The sequence below is a fragment of the Pyrus communis genome, chromosome 3 (assembly GCF_963583255.1).
Source record: "Pyrus communis chromosome 3, drPyrComm1.1, whole genome shotgun sequence".
NCBI lineage: Eukaryota > Viridiplantae > Streptophyta > Magnoliopsida > Rosales > Rosaceae > Pyrus > Pyrus communis.
The window spans coordinates 20,878,748-20,898,557 of NC_084805.1; the positions used below are offsets into that span (position 1 = coordinate 20,878,748).

The window sequence follows — 19,810 nt, forward strand, 5'->3', positions numbered from 1 at the left end:
TAACGTATCGATTGCGAAAACTCTTATCATATGGAAATTCAACGGTAGGAAAATATATGAAATTATATCATGCGCCAATGTATAGAATGCACTCGCCAATGGAGGGTCAAGATCCACCGTGTTTTCTATTTAGTAAAGAAGTAAAAAAATTAACGGTTTAAAACCCTGATACATGTCACTCTTATAAGTGAGAGATTTTAGATTTGATTCTCTTCAAAGATAATTCAATCCAAATTATTATAGCTAGCTTATTGTGAAATTTAATCCACTTGTTCACCTTTAGCATAGATAATATTGAAGGTATTAAAAAAAAAATGTTATTTACACATTTATTTTTATTTTTCACATTCTTGCTAATTTATTATCGTTAATTTTTTTAATTGAACTGTCAAAAATTTTAAAAAATGTGTGCAAGGTGAATAACACTAAAAAAATATCCACTGCACATCATGCTTTGGGGCGTTATAAAACAATGTGGATGTATGTTGCTTTATATTTGTTTGCTGCCGTCTCGGGAGTCGGGACTCAGGACTCAGGACTCAGGATTCAGAGATGCTCAAGGCAGAAAAAGGTTGCAGCCTTTACAGCATGAATAGGAGAAGCCTATAATTAGTACAAACCAGGTGTTCAGAGCCAAGCTGGAAAGTCACGTGCCATGTAAGCAAAGCAACCGAAAATCTAAATTAATGAATTTATAGTTCGGAAACCAAATTTATACTTGAGTTAAAATTCGCAAATTTAAACTTAAGTTAAAATTCGGGAACGGATTCTCTAGTTTACTCAAAAATAACCAAGTCCAGTGACCTTTCTTCCAAATTAGTGTATTGGTACTTTGAATTGTGTTACAGACAAGCAAACTGCGCCCTGAGACTCTGGATCAGTAGGGTTTATACAACTTCTGCATTACATAAGACGAACCAAAAATTTGAACAAGAAGAAAATTGGATCAGGTATAATACATACATTGCAATGGCCATTCGCCATGAACAACATGCCACACTAGCGTGCGGGGAAGATGAGCGAGCGTTTCTTCAGTAGTCCATTCGTCCCCGTTAACCCTGCTGTGGCCAGCTGCAGTAGACAACATGGTGATTGCAAGTTTGCAACACATACTCATAACATACATGCCGGATCAGAAACTGCCTCTTGATCATCTCACAAATTCTATGGGAAACAAAGATGAGTGAACTGTTAGGAGTTTGAGACCTTTCGGGAATAAGCCAGCACCATCACAAAATCTTTCGCAGAGGACCCGATGGATGCTGTAATTCGTTCTGAAGGTGATGCCGTTTGTAGCCACAGATCAACTAAATTATACATCTCTAATGTGGGAACCACTGGTTGCCCCATACATTTGATTTCAACCTAAAAGAAACGTTAACTGAATGGTTACCAAAGGAAGCAAGTAATCCATAGTGAAATATTTATATATTTCAAAGAAAATCAACAATTTGGGTGCTTGAGATGTACTATGTAGCAGCTGCTATGAATTATTTAAGGAATGATTTTCCAGTAGTCTTTTCAAACTAAACCAAAAATGGATTCACTTACCTCGGCTTCACTAGTGAGATTTAGTTTCATCATTAGATATTTGTGGATGAACGAGACTGGCACACTTCCATCTCTGTGACAGAGGAACCAAATATGAGAGAAACGAGACAAATTAAAGAATTTTTCCCATAAGAGAATAATTCTCGCATCTTTAAAATCTCATTAAATCTTAACAAAACAAGAGTTTATGAATGTACAAATAGCACTGCAGAATGGAGCACTTTAGCATGTTATGACGTATGACGCATTCAAATATGCATTAAAGCCATAGAGAAGAACTCACTTTATTCTTAAGTAACTCGTCGGAAGTTGAGGCAAGGGTTCATCTCCTTCCCTGAAACCATTAATGTAAAGAATCAGTATATAGACAGAAGAACAACTTGTCAAGCAAATTTTTTTAAATAATCCAAATGGAGGGAGAATCTTTCAAATCTAAAGTTGTTTCTCACTGATCTTCAGAAGCTACGAGTGAGAACCAAATTGGACCAGCTCTTCTTTCATGTTTGCCAATGGCTGCATCCAGAACAGCTTGGGGTGAAATGCTTGATTCTCCAAAGGATTCCCTCTTTCGTCGAATCCTACGCAGCTTTTTAGGTTTTACTGTTTCTGGAGAGGTAGGATAATTACTATTCTTTTCCCCCTCTACTTTTGATTTCTGTTTGTTTTCCTTATTTTTGGACTTGCGAACCTGAGGTTCACTGGCAATGACATGCACCGGTTCTACTTTATTTTCAGACCCTTGGGAGTTGGATTTGAAAGACTTGGTCCTATTCGCAACTTCAACCAAACAATTTAACGGTTTCCAGAGATCCAATTTCCCTTCCCATGGTTCACCGCCGTTCTCAGTTTCTTTATTGGATACAGGTTGCCTAGTCTCAGCAGAAAAAGAACTCTGGGGCACCAAATTTGAGAGCAATAAATGCATTAGTATATATATCCAAATACATTAGTATAAATATCAAGAAATAGAACCTCGTTGGCAGTTTTAATGAATGTATATAAGGTAAGCTAGATAAGACAGAATGTGGCCATCACTTTACCTGCTTGTTATTTTGACCGGACTTATTTGAGACCTCAGGTGAGCTGCTGCTCTCAAGGTGATCTTCCGCAGAACCTTCCTCTTTCTTAATAGGTGTCTCAACCAAAAAACTGGATGCCTGTAAAGCAGAAGCCTTTCTCGCAACAGCTTTAGTTCTCCTTCCCGTCATGGTGGCTTGAGTTGATACTCTGGGAGTGTTGACCACCAACGATGAGAGAGATCTCTCCTTTCTTCTTGCTGGTAATGTAACTGAAGGCATAACTTCAGGTGCACTAACCTTTCTTCTTTTAAAAGGGAAAATCTTAGCCCTTACATCTTGCAAGCTGTGATCTGGCCTGATAACCAAGGTAAACTAAAAACATCAATATATCATGATTAAAAGAATGCACAATGGACGTGCACGCTTGCTCAATAAGTACAATTTACAGTTGCATGACAAGGGCACAAGGACTGAAGAACTACAAATCATCTGCAATTAAATCAAGAACGTTGAATGGTTGCAAATGCGACTGCATGGACACAGACAGAAGATCATAAAGAATTACAAGGCATATCATGTGTTGTACCATCCTCCTATTTGTCATCATCCCACAATAAACTTACTTATCAAATGACAGTTCTTTGCCAATAAATTAATACAGGGAGGTTGTATGTTGATGGCATAAACCATGGCATTTTGAATAAAAATGAAAACTGAATGGTTCTGTTTGAAAAAATGAAGGAAAACCAACTTCTCCAAAATTTGCATCAATATTATAATCCATATAAGTACTTAATTTGCTTAATCCGGTGGTAAATGAAGAAATAGGAACCTTAATTTCTCCAGTGGAACACAACCCAGGTCTATGTTGCATATTGGACAGACTTCCAGTTCCTCGTCTGAAATCTTATTATATATGCACTTCCTGCAAACTGGAGAAGTTCAAACAATAAATCAATCATAATTACTCTACACTGTAGACTGAAGAAACTTACGATAAAATGAAAGGGAGGGTGGAGGAGCACTCCAGGAGAAAAACTTCACACCGAAATTAATTTGATAAGCAAAAGAAAACCCAGCATGAAGTACACTAAATTCTTAATCAATGGAAAGAAAAGACAGCTTATGAGCTAAAATTAATTTAAACATAATTGCTTGTTTGTAATTCTACCTGCAAGAACACATGACACTAACTCTATACATTTATTACAGAGTCTTAGGATTCCATCCTATGAACTTGTACTAATGTAAAGCGGTTATGCAACTTAGGCCACTGCAAGCAGAGACCTTCCAAGAGAGACGTCGGAATTATATCCCTTTTAGTCAAGCATTCGAAGTTATCAACAAGCATGTCAATTTGCCCTTTGTCAACGAAAGAAGATTCTGCTTGTTCATCAAATGGGTGGCCAATCCAACAGGCAAAGCTCCCCTCAGATCTTCGAGTCGTAAAACAAAAACAGACAGAGAGATCGAGGAAGGAAACAGTGTCTTGGAAAGCATGGAATCCCAAAAACCCACATCCCAAAACCAGCAAAACACTCAAAACCAAGCCAAACCCCGATACCAAAAATGCAAAATACCAACAACCCAGATCACCAAAAACACCAAAACGCCATAAAAATCACAGCTTCACACTTCAAATTTCCAGAATCAGAAACCCAATTTTTGGCAGAAACAGGAAAAACGAAGAGTCTGTCACTAGGGAGGAAGGAGAACTCACACGTGTGAAGGCATTCAGATATGGTGGTGGCGTCTCTGAAAAGCTTATCGCAGAGAGGACAAGTCATGCATGCTGCAATCGTCTCCCTCCTCACTCTCACCACCGGATTCGCCATCTCCGACCCAACAAAACCTCCGACTCGTCCCAATCTATAAATTCCAAAATTCCGAACTCTCCCACGTATTCACACACTGCATGTTGCCCCACGCACAAAATTTACGTCCATTTCTGTAAATCCACCTGCATTAGACCCAAAAATCACGAAAATCAGAACATCAACGGGACAAAAAAGCAGGCGAAAAAGATGAGGAAAATCCAGCAAAATCCAAAGGTAGAAGAAAGCAAGAAATAGATTGTTAATACCTCCGCTTGAAGCTGCGAGGAAGATTGAGCTTGTTTGGTTGGTGGGAAAGTGAGATTTGCGAGATGGGGTTCGATCGATTTCTGAGGATTCGACGTGGGTTTTGATGGATTCCAACAGAAGGTCAAGGATTACTGATCTGAATCGGAGGCTCGCTCTTCGTCATAAAAGAGCATGAAGTTTCTTTCCTTTTTTATTTTTATCTTCTCTGATTTAATTTTATTTTCTTATTCGGAAAACAATAAAAAAAAATTGAATTTAAAGACCAGGTTGGGTTCCAGATAGGGGGGAGCCACACTAATGTACGCCGGTGGGTGCGTACTGGGTTAAAGTGCGCCCGACGGCGAGTCTTATTTTGTGTCCACATGTGCATCATTTAACCCATTTTCGTATTTTTATTTATTTTTGTTTATTTGGATTTTAATTTATGAAATAAAAATAGAAAATAAAATAACAAAGATTTTCACGTACGGATCGAACTGATTCAAAGTTACTTCAAACTCAGACTTTGTTCCCACGTTGCAACTTCGAATCGCGTTTTCCACCTTTTTACTTTTACTTTTTACTTTTTACCGCGTAGTGAAATTAATGTGCAAAGGTATAAAACCAAATCTCTCAACCCGTACGTGGAATGGAATATATAACAAGTCAAAAAGAAATGCCAGGTGGAATCTCTTGGGCTCTTTAGAAAGCCATTAAAATTATACTATGGGACCATTTCAGCTGTTGCCATACAACTCTTTGTTAGTATTTCTCTAAGAGGTTGTGTTATCCATTTACTTATTTTTATCTGTCACATATTTTTCTTAAGTTTCTATTCTTGGATTGAGATAAAAATTACAAGGATGTGCGAAAGATAAAAAATGTGTGTGAATAACACTACCCTTATTGCATTAGCATCGGTCGGCCGTCGTAGGCCGGTGGTTGGGTAGTTTTTGGTTTCAGAAGTTGCTGTAGACATCGAAATTTCGGTGAAATGAATGTTAACCAATAATTAAAATTTCAACGCTCACGTGTCACATAAATTTTACATGTAGCGTGTGACTCAACGAAAAATCGAAATAAATTGGAAAAGTCATCAAATAGGACACGTGTCAATACCTGGCAGAAATGATTTATTTCATCTGATTATTTAAATCCAAAAATCAAGTTTTGGAATTCTATAAATAGGAGGCCAAGGCATTCATTTTTGGGGGGGAGGAAGAAGGAAGAAAGAAAGAAAGGAAGAAGAGAAAGAAAGAAGGGAATTTACATCACACCAAAACCTTGAAGCCTCGAAACTCTAAAGCTCTCAAGCAAATCCCGAAGGATCAAGAAAACACTCTTCGTTCTTCGTCAAATCCTCCTTCAAAGGTCAAGCCCCAACGGCCCTTGAAGAACTTCCGCCGACTCAAGATCAAGCCCCGACGGCCCCTTGAAGAAAGTGTTCATCATCCGTTCGTCCTAAGATCAAGCCCCAACGGCCCTTTGGATCAACAACCTCAACAAATCCACACATCCAATCAGTCTTCAAGATTAGGCCCAAAAGCCCTTGAAGATCCGCTCATCCATCAACCCTCAAGATCAAGCCCCGACGGCCTCTTGAAGGAATCCATACACTCAGTCTTCAAGATTAGGCCCAAAAGCCCTTGAAGATCCGCTCATCCATCAACCCTCAAGATCAAGCCCCGACGGCCCCTTGAAGAAATCCATACACCCAGCCTTCAAGATCAAGCCCAAAAGCTCTTGAAGATCCGTTCATCAACTGTTCATCCCTAGATCAAGCCCCAACGGCCCTTTGGATCAACAGCTCATCCACAAACCTACACCCTACGAAGATAGAATCAGAGGATCAAATTACAAAGAGATTGTAACCCCAAAATCAATACAAACAAAAAAAATATATTTTGTACACGTATTCTTGTTTCTTGTTTCAGGAATTTTTCGTGTTCACAGTTGCATGACACTTGCTTCACAGAGAAATTCTTCGGTCCGACTGATGTAAATTAAAGATACACAAAGGGGTGTGTAAGACGCGTGTTTTTTATCGAACAGTTGACGTAGAGCTACAGCAGGGTTGATGAATTTCTAGACCAATTTTTAAGTACACAGTTCAACGAGTACTTATTCAAATGGGAATGAAATGCCACCTGTATAGGCAGCACAACATTAGTTGAAGAACATGTAAAACATGTTAGTCACGCGCGGCATGCTCCTTCTAGGATTGAACATGTAAAAGATATTTACATATAAGCAATACTGAATGAGAGGAAATTGAACGTATGATTCGGAGTGCGAAACTAAACGACGCTTTTAACAAGTTTAGTTACAATCCTCTTACAATCTCATACATGTTATCGACATTTTGATAATCTGAATGATGCCAACAGAATCACAACATTAAACTTTATTCAGTCTTTTGAATTGATAACTACAAGTAATTAATGTTAGACGAAGTGCTCAAGCTGTTCTTGTTAACCCAAGTATTGGAAGAAGGACAGCAGGCCAATCTGTACAGACAGCACAGCAAGCATTTGCTGACTCATGAACAGCAGGGAAAGGAATCCATGCGTGCTTGGTTACTGTTAAAGCTTCTTTCCCATGTGTGCTGTCAGAAGACAGCAGATGGTGCTGCTGCATGTGTGTGTGCTGTGACCTAGTAGTTTAATGTGTAAAGGTGTATAGATTGTGCTGCGACATGTGTGTGTGCATGCTGTAAAGTTGTTGGTGTGGTGTATATATCAAAGCCTTCCCATAAGGCCTGTAGTAAGGGATTTTGAAGTATTAAAATTGATATCAGAAATTCTTTCATGGTATTGAGCCTCTCATAGTCTAACGACTAAATCCTGTTTGTTTTTTTTTTTCCCCCACGTTTCAATGGCTGAAAACAATGCCAGTTCTTCCACCAACCCACCTACCACCAATCAGTTTCATCTGTTTTCCACTATTGTTAATATCAAGCTTGACAGAACCAACTACCCACTGTGGTTGGCTCAAATTCTCCCAATTCTCAAAAGTAGAGATCTGATGGGGTATGTTGATGGTACTTTGGTGTGCTCTCCAAAAAACTTGCATGGTGCTACCACTGTCAATCCTGCATACAGTGCGTGGATTCAACAAGATCAAATGATCTTGAGTTGGATAAATAGCTCCTTGACAGCGTCTGTTTTAGCTACTGTGGCAAGCAAGAGAACTGCGCGTGCCACTTGGGAAGCTTTAGAGCAAAGGTATGCCTCCACTTCTCAGAACAGAATTTTGTTCCTGCGGAATGAGTTGTTGCAGACAAAGAAAGGTAATCTTTTGGTTGCGGATTATCTGGATCGCATGAATGCGATTGCTGATAATCTTGCTCTCGCGGGTCAACCGGTCAGTGATGATGAACTCGTGCAGATTGTGTTGAACAATCTAGAACCTGCATTTGAGATAACAGTAAGTGCTGCTCAAGCTAGGGATACCCCGATCACCTATCCCACTCTTGAGGCACTTCTGTTGACAACTGAACGACGAATGGTGGATCAGAATAATTCCTTGGCTGAACCTGCACCTGTCAACGCCTTCGTTGCCACTAGAGGACGTGGCAGTGGACGATCGCGTGGGAATGGAAGAGGAATGTCTCCCTTTACCCGTGCTTCTCTGTTAAATCAGCGTGGCAACAATCCTCGCAATCCCACCAATCAGCGCAACCAGCAGTTTAATGGTGAGAAATCCTCTTTTTCTGGTGAGCGTATTATTTGCCAAATATGTGGCAAACCAGGTCATCCTGCGCTTGATTGCTTCCAAAGGATGAATTCTGCTTATGAAGGTCGGATTCCTGCTCACAAACTCACAGCCATGTCCTCCTCGCCTATTACTCTCAACAAGCAATCCAATGGTACCTGGCTGTTAGAGAATGGTGCCAATGCACATGTCACTCCTGACCTTCAAAATTTGGTTAATCCCAAAGAGTACACTGGTAATGAAACTATTGGGGGTGTAGGTAATGATTCTGGCATCACTATTTCTCATTTTGGTTCCCAACAACTAAATACTAAAGCTTGTTCTTTTGATTTGAATGACGTTCTTCACTGCCCAACTGCTTCTCAAAACATCATATCTGCTCATAGGTTTACTTTAGACAACAATTGCTACCTGCTAATCTTCCCATATTTTTTTCTTGTTAAGGACCTCAAGACTCGGAAGACGCTTTTCCGAGGGAGATGTGAGAATGGGTTATACCCATTTCCAAATGGCAGTGGACGGTTCCAGTCTTCAATGTCAGCCTTGGTAGGGGTACGGTGTTCAGTGCAAAAATGGCATGCTAGACTTGGTCATCCTGCCAACTCAATAATTAAGTTTTTAATTTCCAAAAAACTAGTACCACTTTATGGTACTCCTCATGTAAGCTTTTGTGAGTCATGTCCCTTAGGAAAGAGTAAAAAGTTACCTTTCAATTTGTCCGAGTCTGTTTCTACGTTTCCATTGGAACTTTTGCACTCTGATGTCTGGTCTTCTCCCGTTATTTCTAAAGAAAATTTTCGTTACTATGTGTTGTTTGTGGATGACTACTCTAGGTATTCTTGGATTTTTCCCATGAAAAATAAAAGTGAAGTTTTTGAGATATTTGTAAAATTTAAAGCCACTGTCGAGAACATGTTTAATCTTGCCATTAAAACCTTTCAATGTGATGAAGGGGGGGGAATATAAAAGTCGTGTTTTTCAACAGTTTCTTTCTGACAGTGGGATTTCACAACGTTTTTCCTGCCCAAAACATCCTGAACAAAATGGACTTGCAGAAAGGAAACATCGCCATATTGTTGAAACCAGTATAGTTATGCTTTCTCAATCTCACGTTCCTAATCAATTTTGGTTTGATGCTTGTTCTACCGCTACGTACCTGATAAATCGCATGCCAACAAAACTTTTATCCAATATGTCACCTTATGAGAAGTTGTTTAAAAGAGTTCCAAAGTATGACATGTTGAAAGTATTTGGTTGTCGATGTTTTCCATGGTTAGTCCCATACACACAACATAAACTGCAACCAAAATCAAAAGCTTGTGTTTTCCTAGGTTATTCACTGAATCACCAAGGCTACAAATGTTTGGAATTGTCCACAAGACGAATTTACTTGTCTCGCCATGTTCTATTCGATGAGGACTCTTTCCCTTTTAAGGGACTCACATCTACCTCAGAAAATGTCGTCGATTCAGGTACATTTAACTCTCCTGTGGTATTATTTAATTTTGATGATATTAGCACGTCTCCTTTATCTCACTCACCTAATGTACCTGTTATTCCTCTCCGTCAAAATTGTCCTTCTAATGAAATTCTTTTCTTACCCTCCATTGCACCGTCTGAACCTGTCCCCAATCCTTCAATTGACTCATCCAGTCCACCCTATACTACACCCGTGTCATCCTTTCCTCCAAACACCACACAGTTTCAACCTGTCCCACCCACCGCACCGACTACACCCGTGTCGGCCTTACCTCTGTCATCACCCATATCTTCACATGAACAAGCTGTGGTATCCATGGAATCAGTACAAGTGATGTCAGAAAATAATGGCCATCGAATGACTACACGATCAAAGTCTGGCATCCAAAAACCTAACCCTAAATATGCTATGCATGTAACTGTTGACCAGTTTCCAATTGAACCGACTTGTTTCAGTCAAGCTGTCAAGTCTCAGGAATGGAGAAATGCCATGGTACAGGAATTTAATGCACTACAACAATGTGGCACGTGGAGTTTGGTCCCGTTTCATCCAAAGATGAATTTGCTCCCAAATAAATGGGTGTTCAAATTGAAAAGACGTGCAGATGGAACACTTGAGCGCTATAAGGCTCGCCTTGTTGCAAATGGTTTTCATCAGAAGGCTGGTGTGGATTATAATGAGACTTTTAGTCCTGTGGTTAAACACAGCACCATTAGGCTTGTTTTAAGTCTTGCAGTTTCCAAAGGTTGGCAAGTTAGGCAGCTTGACGTCCAAAATGCGTTTCTGCATGGTTTCTTGAACGAAGAAGTTTACATGCGTCAACCGTCGGGTTTTGTTGATCAACAGTTACCCAATCATGTTTGTAAACTTCAACGGAGCATTTACGGTCTTAAACAGGCTCCGAGGGCATGGTTTCAGAGGTTTTCAGATTTTCTGCTTCAACTTGGTTTTCAGGAATCAACTTGTGATTATAGTTTGTTTGTGTTCAACCAAAAAGGGGTGTATCTTATCCTACTCATCTACGTGGATGATATTCTGATTACTGGCAACAGTTCTTCTCACATCATTCAGTTAATTCAAAAGCTGGGTACTTTGTTTTCCATGAAGGATTTGGGACTACTTAATTATTTTTTGGGTGTAGAGGTTAAGTACAATGGCAATCGAATGCATTTGTGTCAATCCAAGTATGCTCTTGATTTATTGTCACGCACACATTTCACTGATGCCAAACCGATCTTTACACCCATGTCTTCTGGTCAAAAACTCAGTGCATATGTTGGAGATCAGTTTGATAAACCAGAAATGTATCGTAGTGTTGTCGATGCTCTACAATACTTAACGATAACTCGTCCCGATTTATCTTATGCAGTTAATCAAGTATGCCAGTTTATGCATGCTCCAACAACTCTTCACTGGATGGCAGTCAAACGGATTCTACGATACTTGAAGGCGACGCATAGTCATGGTCTCTTTTACAAGCCAGGTACTACCCACCTTTCTGCTTTTTCAGATGCGGACTATGCTGGGAATCCGGATACTCGGCATTCAACTGGGGGGTTTTGTATTTATCTTGGTTCAAATCTGGTTTCATGGAGTTCAAAAAAACAGAAAACTGTTTCTCGATCGAGTGCTGAGGCCGAGTATAGGCAACTTGCCTACACCGCAGCTGAGCTTTCGTGGTTGAGGTCTTTATTTCGGGACTTGCAGTTACATCTTACTCGACCTCAAATATGGTGTGACAATGTGTCTTCAATTGCTCTTGCTTCCAATCCGGTGTTCCATTCTAGAACCAAACATTTAGAGGTTGATTATCACTATGTCAGGGAGAAAGTGGTTCGTGGTGAACTGTTGGTTAATTATATTTGTTCACAAGATCAACTTGCAGATTTATTTACCAAAGGTCTGTCTTCGTCTCGATTCAATTTGTTGGTGTCCAAGCTTCCAGTTGTTCCTCAACCTGTTAGCTTGCGGGGGGGTGTTAGACGAAGTGCTCAAGCTGTTCTTGTTAACCCAAGTATTGGAAGAAGGACAGCAGGCCAATCTGTACAGACAGCACAGCAAGCATTTGCTGACTCATGAACAGCAGGGAAAGGAATCCATGCGTGCTTGGTTACTGTTAAAGCTTCTTTCCCATGTGTGCTGTCAGAAGACAGCAGATGGTGCTGCTGCATGTGTGTGTGCTGTGACCTAGTAGTTTAATGTGTAAAGGTGTATAGATTGTGCTGCGGCATGTGTATGTGCATGCTGTAAAGTTGTTGGTGTGGTGTATATATCAAAGCCTTCCCATAAGGCCTGTAGTAAGGGATTTTGAAGTATTAAAATTGATATCAGAAATTCTTTCAATTAAACCCTTGAGCCAATGTTGCCTATATTTGTACATAACAATACGTGATAATTGTTGCAAAGCTCTACTATGTATACATCTTTCCCCAACAGACCAAACGGTATGAGTATCAAGATCCAACGAGACCTTTGTGCTGAGCATACGACATTATCAACAAGAAAAGGGAGGCGCAAACCATCCCCGTGACGATGATCACCTAAGTTAGGTTAAGGAAATGGAGTGAGAAAAGAAAATGAATCCAAAAAGTGAAGAAAAATTATGTGGAGTGTGGGGGTATTTGTACGTACCCATTTGAATACGTATTCATGACCATCATTCCAAGTATACGGGATGTTCATGCCAAAAATTGCGGCCACCAAAGAACACATAGACAAACAAACAGTTCCAGAACTTAGGAACAGCTCTAGCTGTCACCGGAAACTCATGTTAACTATCAAAATATGTACTTATGGAACATCGGCATAGTATCTGTTTGAGTCCTAAAGACATTACCTGAATTAGCTGATTCCGATGATTGTCAAGCTGCAATGAAAGAGGCATTAATAGCTCAGACATGGTAGCTCTGTGCATTTAGTTAATGAAACTACACAGCATGGGTCAAGTTCGAAATCAGTGAGTCAAGGTTTCAATATCATGTTACCAACCATTACCTGGATGTTAATGTAATCCTCTGTGTCATCGATGTATTCGCGCAGCTGGTAAAGAGATAAGGAATCACATATTATATAGGTAGAAAGTTAGGATGCTGCAATACTAGTAGTAGCGCATACCGTTGTCAATTTATTCAATGTACCGTCAATTTGCATGAAGTAAGCCTGCAAAAGATAATAGGATTCAACTCAGACTCCAGATTTGGTTTGGCTGTACGACAGTACAAGACTTATGCTGAATTATAACCTCGAGCAACATTTCAAGTTCCTCGACATCATTCTCATCTTCAACTGTCGTTGCTGCACTCGCCCTGCTTGTTCTGGATACCTTTGACCCTATAGTTATAGTAGGTGAGGCGAGAGACCAATTTGGAGCGCCAGAGTCGCTGACGGGTGAAGTCCCGACCATCTTTCTTGATAAGTAAAGGTCTGCCATGTCATCATCGTCATCAAGAAGTTGTTCGAGTTCATCTCTTACCTAGAATGCAGTATTCCATAAAAGAAATAAGTTCATATTTTAGCAACTTCTTCAACCTTTATGGCAACAAAAACAATACAACATTGTTAAGGGAATTGATTGCAGAACTAAATCAAGAAATAAATCCCCTGCATCGCTGAGCATAATAGGAATGTAGTTAAGTTATCAGCATATGAGCCCTGTTTTCAGCATAATATCGTTAACCAGTATACCTTTTGAACCCTATTCGTCAACCTGGTCATTGCACTCTTCAACTTACGCACACGATCCAAATTACGACTACTAATCTGCAAATATTTCCAAGTGTTCGGACAAAGAAGAACAATCTAAACGTGTTTTCCTTCTATCATGGAATACGAAATAATGTAACTCAGAGGCTTTTGACACTACGGTTATGCATCAGGGATTTATAAAAAAACGAAATTCAAATAAATCCTTTACCTTGGAGGTCAGCTCATCTAAAGCCGGATAAGCAGCAGCCTCAAGTTGTCTAGTCTGCGCATCAAGAAAACTACAAATACCTTCTAGTGCAACTTCTAAAGCTCGGAATTCGAATGGGAATTCTAAATCATGCAGAAAATAACCATTATTAAGTGCAATAAATATACTTAGGGAATTCGTGGAATTTAATAATGGAGGTACGATCAATTTTGTTGCTATGGGTCTACTGCCTGAGCAAAAAATTACTGCTACCTTGCGGATGCTTGCATATGGAGCATCTGCAGACCAAGTGGATAAGATAACGAGGATGGAAAAATCAACCATTCTTGAGTCCCTAATGAGGTTTCGCGGAGCAATCGAATCTATCTACACCGCTGAGTACCTCCGCAAACCTACAAACATGGACTTGGAACGGCTGTTGAAGAAGGCCGAGATGCGTGGTTTTCCTGGGATGATTGGAAGCATTGATTGTATGCACTGGACGTGGAAAAACTGTCCAAGTGCATAGCAAGGTGCTTATGGGGACAGAAAAAGACATGAACGTCCTTACCCAATCCCCAATGTTCAACAATGTCCTGCAAGGAAAGGCACCAAAAGTCACGTATGAGGTCAACGGACGTATGTACGACGGGCCATACTACCTAGCTGACGGCATTTACCCGCGATGGTTAACATTTGTCAAAACAGTACCACGTCCGCGAAGTGCAAAGGAAAAACACTTTGCAAGCTGTCAAGAGGGGTGCAGGAAGGATGTGGAGTGTTGCTTCGGTATCCTCCAAGCTTGCTAGGCGATCATCAGGGGTGTTGCCAGATTGTTTGATGTAGAGTCGCTTCGATCCATCATGATGACGTGCATCATTCTTCACAACATGATTGTGGAAGATGAGTACGATTATGAAGCCGTTGATGAATATGAGCCAAACACGATGAACAATTCAGGAACACGTATATATTGTGCTCATGACGCCACCGATGAGCCCGTGCAACATGAGCCATTACAAAGGGATAGACGTTACAATGAAAGGCTCATTCAACCATATACTGCATTTCAAATGCCAGACATGCACAATGCCTGGCAAATTGACTTGATAGAGCACCAGTGGGCATTGAAACAAGCTGAAGATAATTAAGTTCATTTAGTGTGTTTTTTTGAATTTGGTATGTTTATGTTATTTTATTTGGTGTGTTTTATTATTTGGTATGTTTATGTAATTTTTTTAGTGAGTTTTTAATTATTCCGTATGCTTATGTAATTTTATTTGGTGTGTTTTTGTCATTTCAATAAATATTCTCTTAGTATAAATAACTTACCAAATTAATTTGAATAAATATTCAATAAATTGGAAACAACATAAATAATACAAACAATAAATAATAAATTACAACCCAAAGTGATTGGAAAATTATGGGCTCCGATTACAAAAAGTACTCTATTCATCATCACTTAACCAATTTGTGGTGTTAGGATGATCTTCTCTTGTGGTGCTAGGACCATCTTGGCTTGCTATCGCTCCTCTTGCACGCCTCTTTCGCACCACGTCCGCTTTCTCTGACTTCCAAAAAAATTTAGAATTTGGAGACTTCCCTTGTAAAGGTTGTTCATAATCTCACGATCTCGTTGAGCCCGTCTTTCTTCTCTAACATGTTCCCTTTCTTGCCTAAGTAGCTCTTTTTCTCTCTCATTAGCCTGAAATTATCTCTCAATAGTTGTAGCTTTTGCGTCCTCTCTAGCCTTATCAGCCTCATATTTCGCCAGTTCCCTCGCCAAAGTCAATTCACCTTGGCGAGTAAGTTCTTCCATGAACTTTGCATAATCATTCTTGGAAGCACTCCCTTTTCTCTTTGAAGCCTTCTTACCTTGAGGTCTAATTGGATAACGGGTCGAACCCGACGCTTGTTCAGGGAGGGGCGTTTCGAGCACTTCTTCTGCATCATCTTCATGAACATGCGAGACATGATTAGGTGTAGTGTAGAGGGGTGCTATTCATGTGCACTTCTGAACTGACTGGCACAACTCTAAATTTAGGACAATCTTTGACAATATTCCAACATTTCCACTGGTTGAATGATTTATTTTTGCTTTTGGTTTTGGCAGCGTACCAAGCTTGTGCTTGAAGTTCCTACACAATGCTGGAGAAGAAATAATTATAATGAAAATAAGTAACAAATAAATAATACAAACAACATAATTATAATGTAAGTAGGTAACAAATAAATAATACAAACAATAAATAATAAATTATGTAGGTAACAAATAAATAATACAAACAAATAATTATAACGTAATTTTGGGTATCAAATAAATAATATATTGTTACCTGATCCGAGTAATCCCCACTTTGAATATTACTACTAGCTTGTGCCAAGGCGTCTCTCCACGTACTAAACGATTGGCTAAGTAATTTCCAACGACTGGACATCGATTCTTTGGTTCTTTTCCCACCAATTTTCTCAAGATAATTGGTATGAATAAGACTCCACATTTCTCGCAACTGCATCTCATTACCCGTAAGTGAACTATGAGTAACTTCAACCCAGCTAGTACACAATGCATCATCTTCAAGAAGCGACCAATTCGTACCTGCACCAGTGGTCATTTTGTTGAAAAAAAATGGATTCAAACTTTGAGACAAAGAAAGGAATGTGATTGAAAGTAGTTGAGAAAATATGAAATTGTTGTGTAAGATAGATGATAATGAAAAGGTATTTATAGAAAAGTAAAACCAATTTTTTTTAAAAAAAATTTCAGATTTTTTTTTGAATTTTTTTGAATTTTTTACAATTTTTTTTTTAATTTTTATTCAATTAATTAACCTCTGCCTTTGGATATAAAAAAATTTGAATTCCAACACTCCAGATTGTGCCACGTGTCACGACGGTAACTTTTCTTAATTTTAAAACTATCTTTTCTTTTATTTTTTTTATTTATAAAGCATATTAATATCCACCGTTGATCTCAGATCGAACGGTGGATATTAAATAAGACTTCTTTTTTTTTTGACCGTTGAGATCGAACGGTCCAAATAAAATATCCAACGGACCGTGGGTGTTAGGAAAAAGAAAAAAAGTAGAAAAAAAATAAAAAAAATAGAAAATGATACGATCGGTACTTCTCCACCGATTGATTGTGTATTAAGTCGCGAGCAAGATAGTGACTATACCTCGTATAAGTCGCTAGTATCATAACGATCGTGGCTTTTCAAATGTTTTTTTTTTTTTTTTTTTTTGTTAATTTTTCTTGTACTTCTATTACCTTAACAACAAACTATCATATTCATGTTCTTCAAAATATATTATTTAGTATAAAATCTATTAAAATTCATAATTAAACACTTGTAATCAACGATTTAGAATCTAAATTTAAAGATATTTGAATTTAATAATGGTTATTCAAATAAAATAAATAAATTAGAATAGGGAAAGATCGGTAGCGTGGTACCGATCCTATCCCTAAATCATCTTTCAATCTATTTATTTTCACCTTCGCTTTCAGTGAAGTTTTGAAAATTAAGGTAACACTTTTCGTTGGTATTCTTGAGGGTAGAACAATTTACAATGATTTGGGCCTCACTACCATATTTTTACTTATTTTTTAGTTTTCACTAAATATTCTACTAAATATACATTTGTTGCTCAATAAGTAGTAAATCCGCTTCCAAATGTCTTATAAAGTTTTCCTTAATGCTCAAGGAAAATATTGCATGAAAATAAAAAATTTTGCATTTTTAAAAAAAAAAACGTGGGTGTTAGGAAAAAGAAAAAAAGTAGAAAATAAATAAAAAAAATAGAAAATGATACGATCGGTACTTATCCACCGATTGATTGTATAGTAAGTCGCGAGCAAGATAGTGACTGTACCTCGTATAAGTCGCTAGTATCATAACGATCGTGGCTTTTCAAATGTTTTTTTTTTTTTTTTTTTTTGTTAATTTTTCTTGTACTTCTATTTCCTTAACAACAAACTATCATATTCATGTTCTTCAAAATATATTATTTAGTATAAAATCTATTAAAATTCATAATTAAACACTTGTAATCAACGATTTAGAATCTAAATTTAAAGATATTTGAATTTAATAATGGTTATTTAAATAAAGTAAATAAATTAGAATAGGGAAAGATCGGTAGCGTGGTACCGATCCTATCCCTAAATCATCTTTCAATCTATTTATTTTCACCTTCGCTTTCAGTGAAGTTTTGAAAATTAAGGTAACACTTTTCGTTGGTATTCTTGAGGGTAGAACAATTTACAATGATTTGGGCCTCACTACCATATTTTTACTTATTTTTTAGTTTTCACTAAATATTCTACTAAATATACATTTGTTGCTCAATAAGTAGTAAATCCGCTTCCAAATGTCTTATAAAGTTTTCCTTAATGCTCAAGGAAAATATTGCATGAAAATAAAAAATTTTGCATTTTTAACAAAAAAACGTGGGTGTTAGGAAAAAGAAAAAATGTAGAAAATAAATAAAAAAATAGAAAATGATACGATGGGTACTTCTCCACCGATTGATTGTATAGTAAGTCGCGAGCAAGATAGTGACTGTACCTCGTATAAGTCGCTAGTATCATAACGATCGTGGCTTTCCAAATGTTTTTTTTTTTTTGTTAATTTTTCTTGTACTTCTATTACCTTAACAACAAACTATCATATTCATGTTCTTCAAAATATATTATTTAGTATAAAATCTATTAAAATTCATATTTAAACACTTGTAATCAACGATTTAGAATCTAAATTTAAAGATATTTGAATTTAATAATGGTTATTCAAATAAAGTAAATAAATTAGAATAGGGAAAGATCGGTAGCGTGGTACCGATCCTATCCCTAAATCATCTTTCAATCTATTTATTTTCACCTTCGCTTTCAGTGAAGTTTTGAAAATTAAGGTAACACTTTTCGTTGGTATTCTTGAGGGTAGAACAATTTACAATGATTTGGGCCTCACTACCATATTTTTACTTATTTTTTAGTTTTCACTAAATATTCTACTAAATATACATTTGTTGCTCAATAAGTAGTAAATCCGCTTCCAAATGTCTTATAAAGTTTTCCTTAATGCTCAAGGAAAATATTGCATGAAAATAAAAAATTTTGCATTTTTAACAAAAAAACGTGGGTGTTAGGAAAAAGAAAAAAAGTAGAAAATAAATAAAAAAATAGAAAATGATACGATGGGTACTTCTCCACCGATTGATTGTATAGTAAGTCGCGAGCAAGATAGTGACTGTACCTCGTATAAGTCGCTAGTGCCATAACGATCGTGGCTTTTCAAATGTTTTTTTTTTTTTTTTTTTTTTTTTGTTCTTAATTTTTCTTGTACTTCTATTACCTTAACAACAAACTATCATATTCATGTTCTTCAAAATATATTATTTAGTATAAAATCTATTAAAATTCATATTTAAACACTTGTAATCAACGATTTAGAATCTAAATTTAAAGATATTTGAATTTAATAATGGTTATTCAAATAAAGTAAATAAATTAGAATAGGGAAAGATCGGTAGCGTGGTACCGATCCTATCCCTAAATCATCTTTCAATCTATTTATTTTCACCTTCGCTTTCAGTGAAGTTTTGAAAATTAAGGTAACACTTTTCGTTGGTATTCTTGAGGGTAGAACAATTTACAATGATTTGGGCCTCACTACCATATTTTTACTTATTTTTTAGTTTTCACTAAATATTCTACTAAATATACATTTGTTGCTCAATAAGTAGTAAATCCGCTTCCAAATGTCTTATAAAGTTTTCCTTAATGCTCAAGGAAAATATTGCATGAAAATAAAAAATTTTGCATTTTTAACAAAAAAACGTGGGTGTTAGGAAAAAGAAAAAAAGTAGAAAATAAATAAAAAAAATAGAAAATGATACGATGGGTACTTCTCCACCGATTGATTGTATAGTAAGTCGCGAGCAAGATAGTGACTGTACCTCGTATAAGTCGCTAGTGCCATAACGATCGTGGCTTTTCAAATGTTTTTTTTTTTTTTTTTTTTGTTGTTAATTTTTCTTGTACTTCTATTACCTTAACAACAAACTATCATATTCATGTTCTTCA

General features: G+C 37.5%; 2 protein-coding genes across 2 annotated transcripts; both read right to left on the bottom strand.

Annotated features, from left to right (window-relative positions):
* Positions 1–788: 788 nt before the first annotated feature.
* LOC137729358 (E3 ubiquitin protein ligase DRIP2-like) lies at positions 789–4,981 on the bottom strand. Its single transcript, XM_068468293.1, has 9 exons — positions 4,654–4,981; positions 4,291–4,530; positions 3,403–3,502; positions 2,592–2,925; positions 2,001–2,443; positions 1,835–1,885; positions 1,552–1,624; positions 1,207–1,365; positions 789–1,071 (listed from the first exon to the last, which is right to left on the bottom strand). The coding sequence occupies exons 2-9, from the start codon at positions 4,403–4,405 to the stop codon at positions 1,000–1,002; spliced, it is 1,347 nt and encodes a 448-aa protein (XP_068324394.1). The 5' UTR covers positions 4,406–4,530; positions 4,654–4,981; the 3' UTR covers positions 789–999.
* A 7,201-nt stretch (positions 4,982–12,182) lies between these two features.
* LOC137728405 (magnesium transporter MRS2-I-like) lies at positions 12,183–14,064 on the bottom strand. The gene is made up of 9 exons (XM_068467201.1): positions 13,971–14,064; positions 13,741–13,862; positions 13,512–13,586; positions 13,069–13,299; positions 12,942–12,986; positions 12,822–12,866; positions 12,664–12,693; positions 12,459–12,578; positions 12,183–12,367 (listed from the first exon to the last, which is right to left on the bottom strand). The coding sequence occupies exons 1-9, from the start codon at positions 14,062–14,064 to the stop codon at positions 12,281–12,283; spliced, it is 849 nt and encodes a 282-aa protein (XP_068323302.1). The 3' UTR covers positions 12,183–12,280.
* Between the last annotated feature and the right edge of the window lie 5,746 nt (positions 14,065–19,810).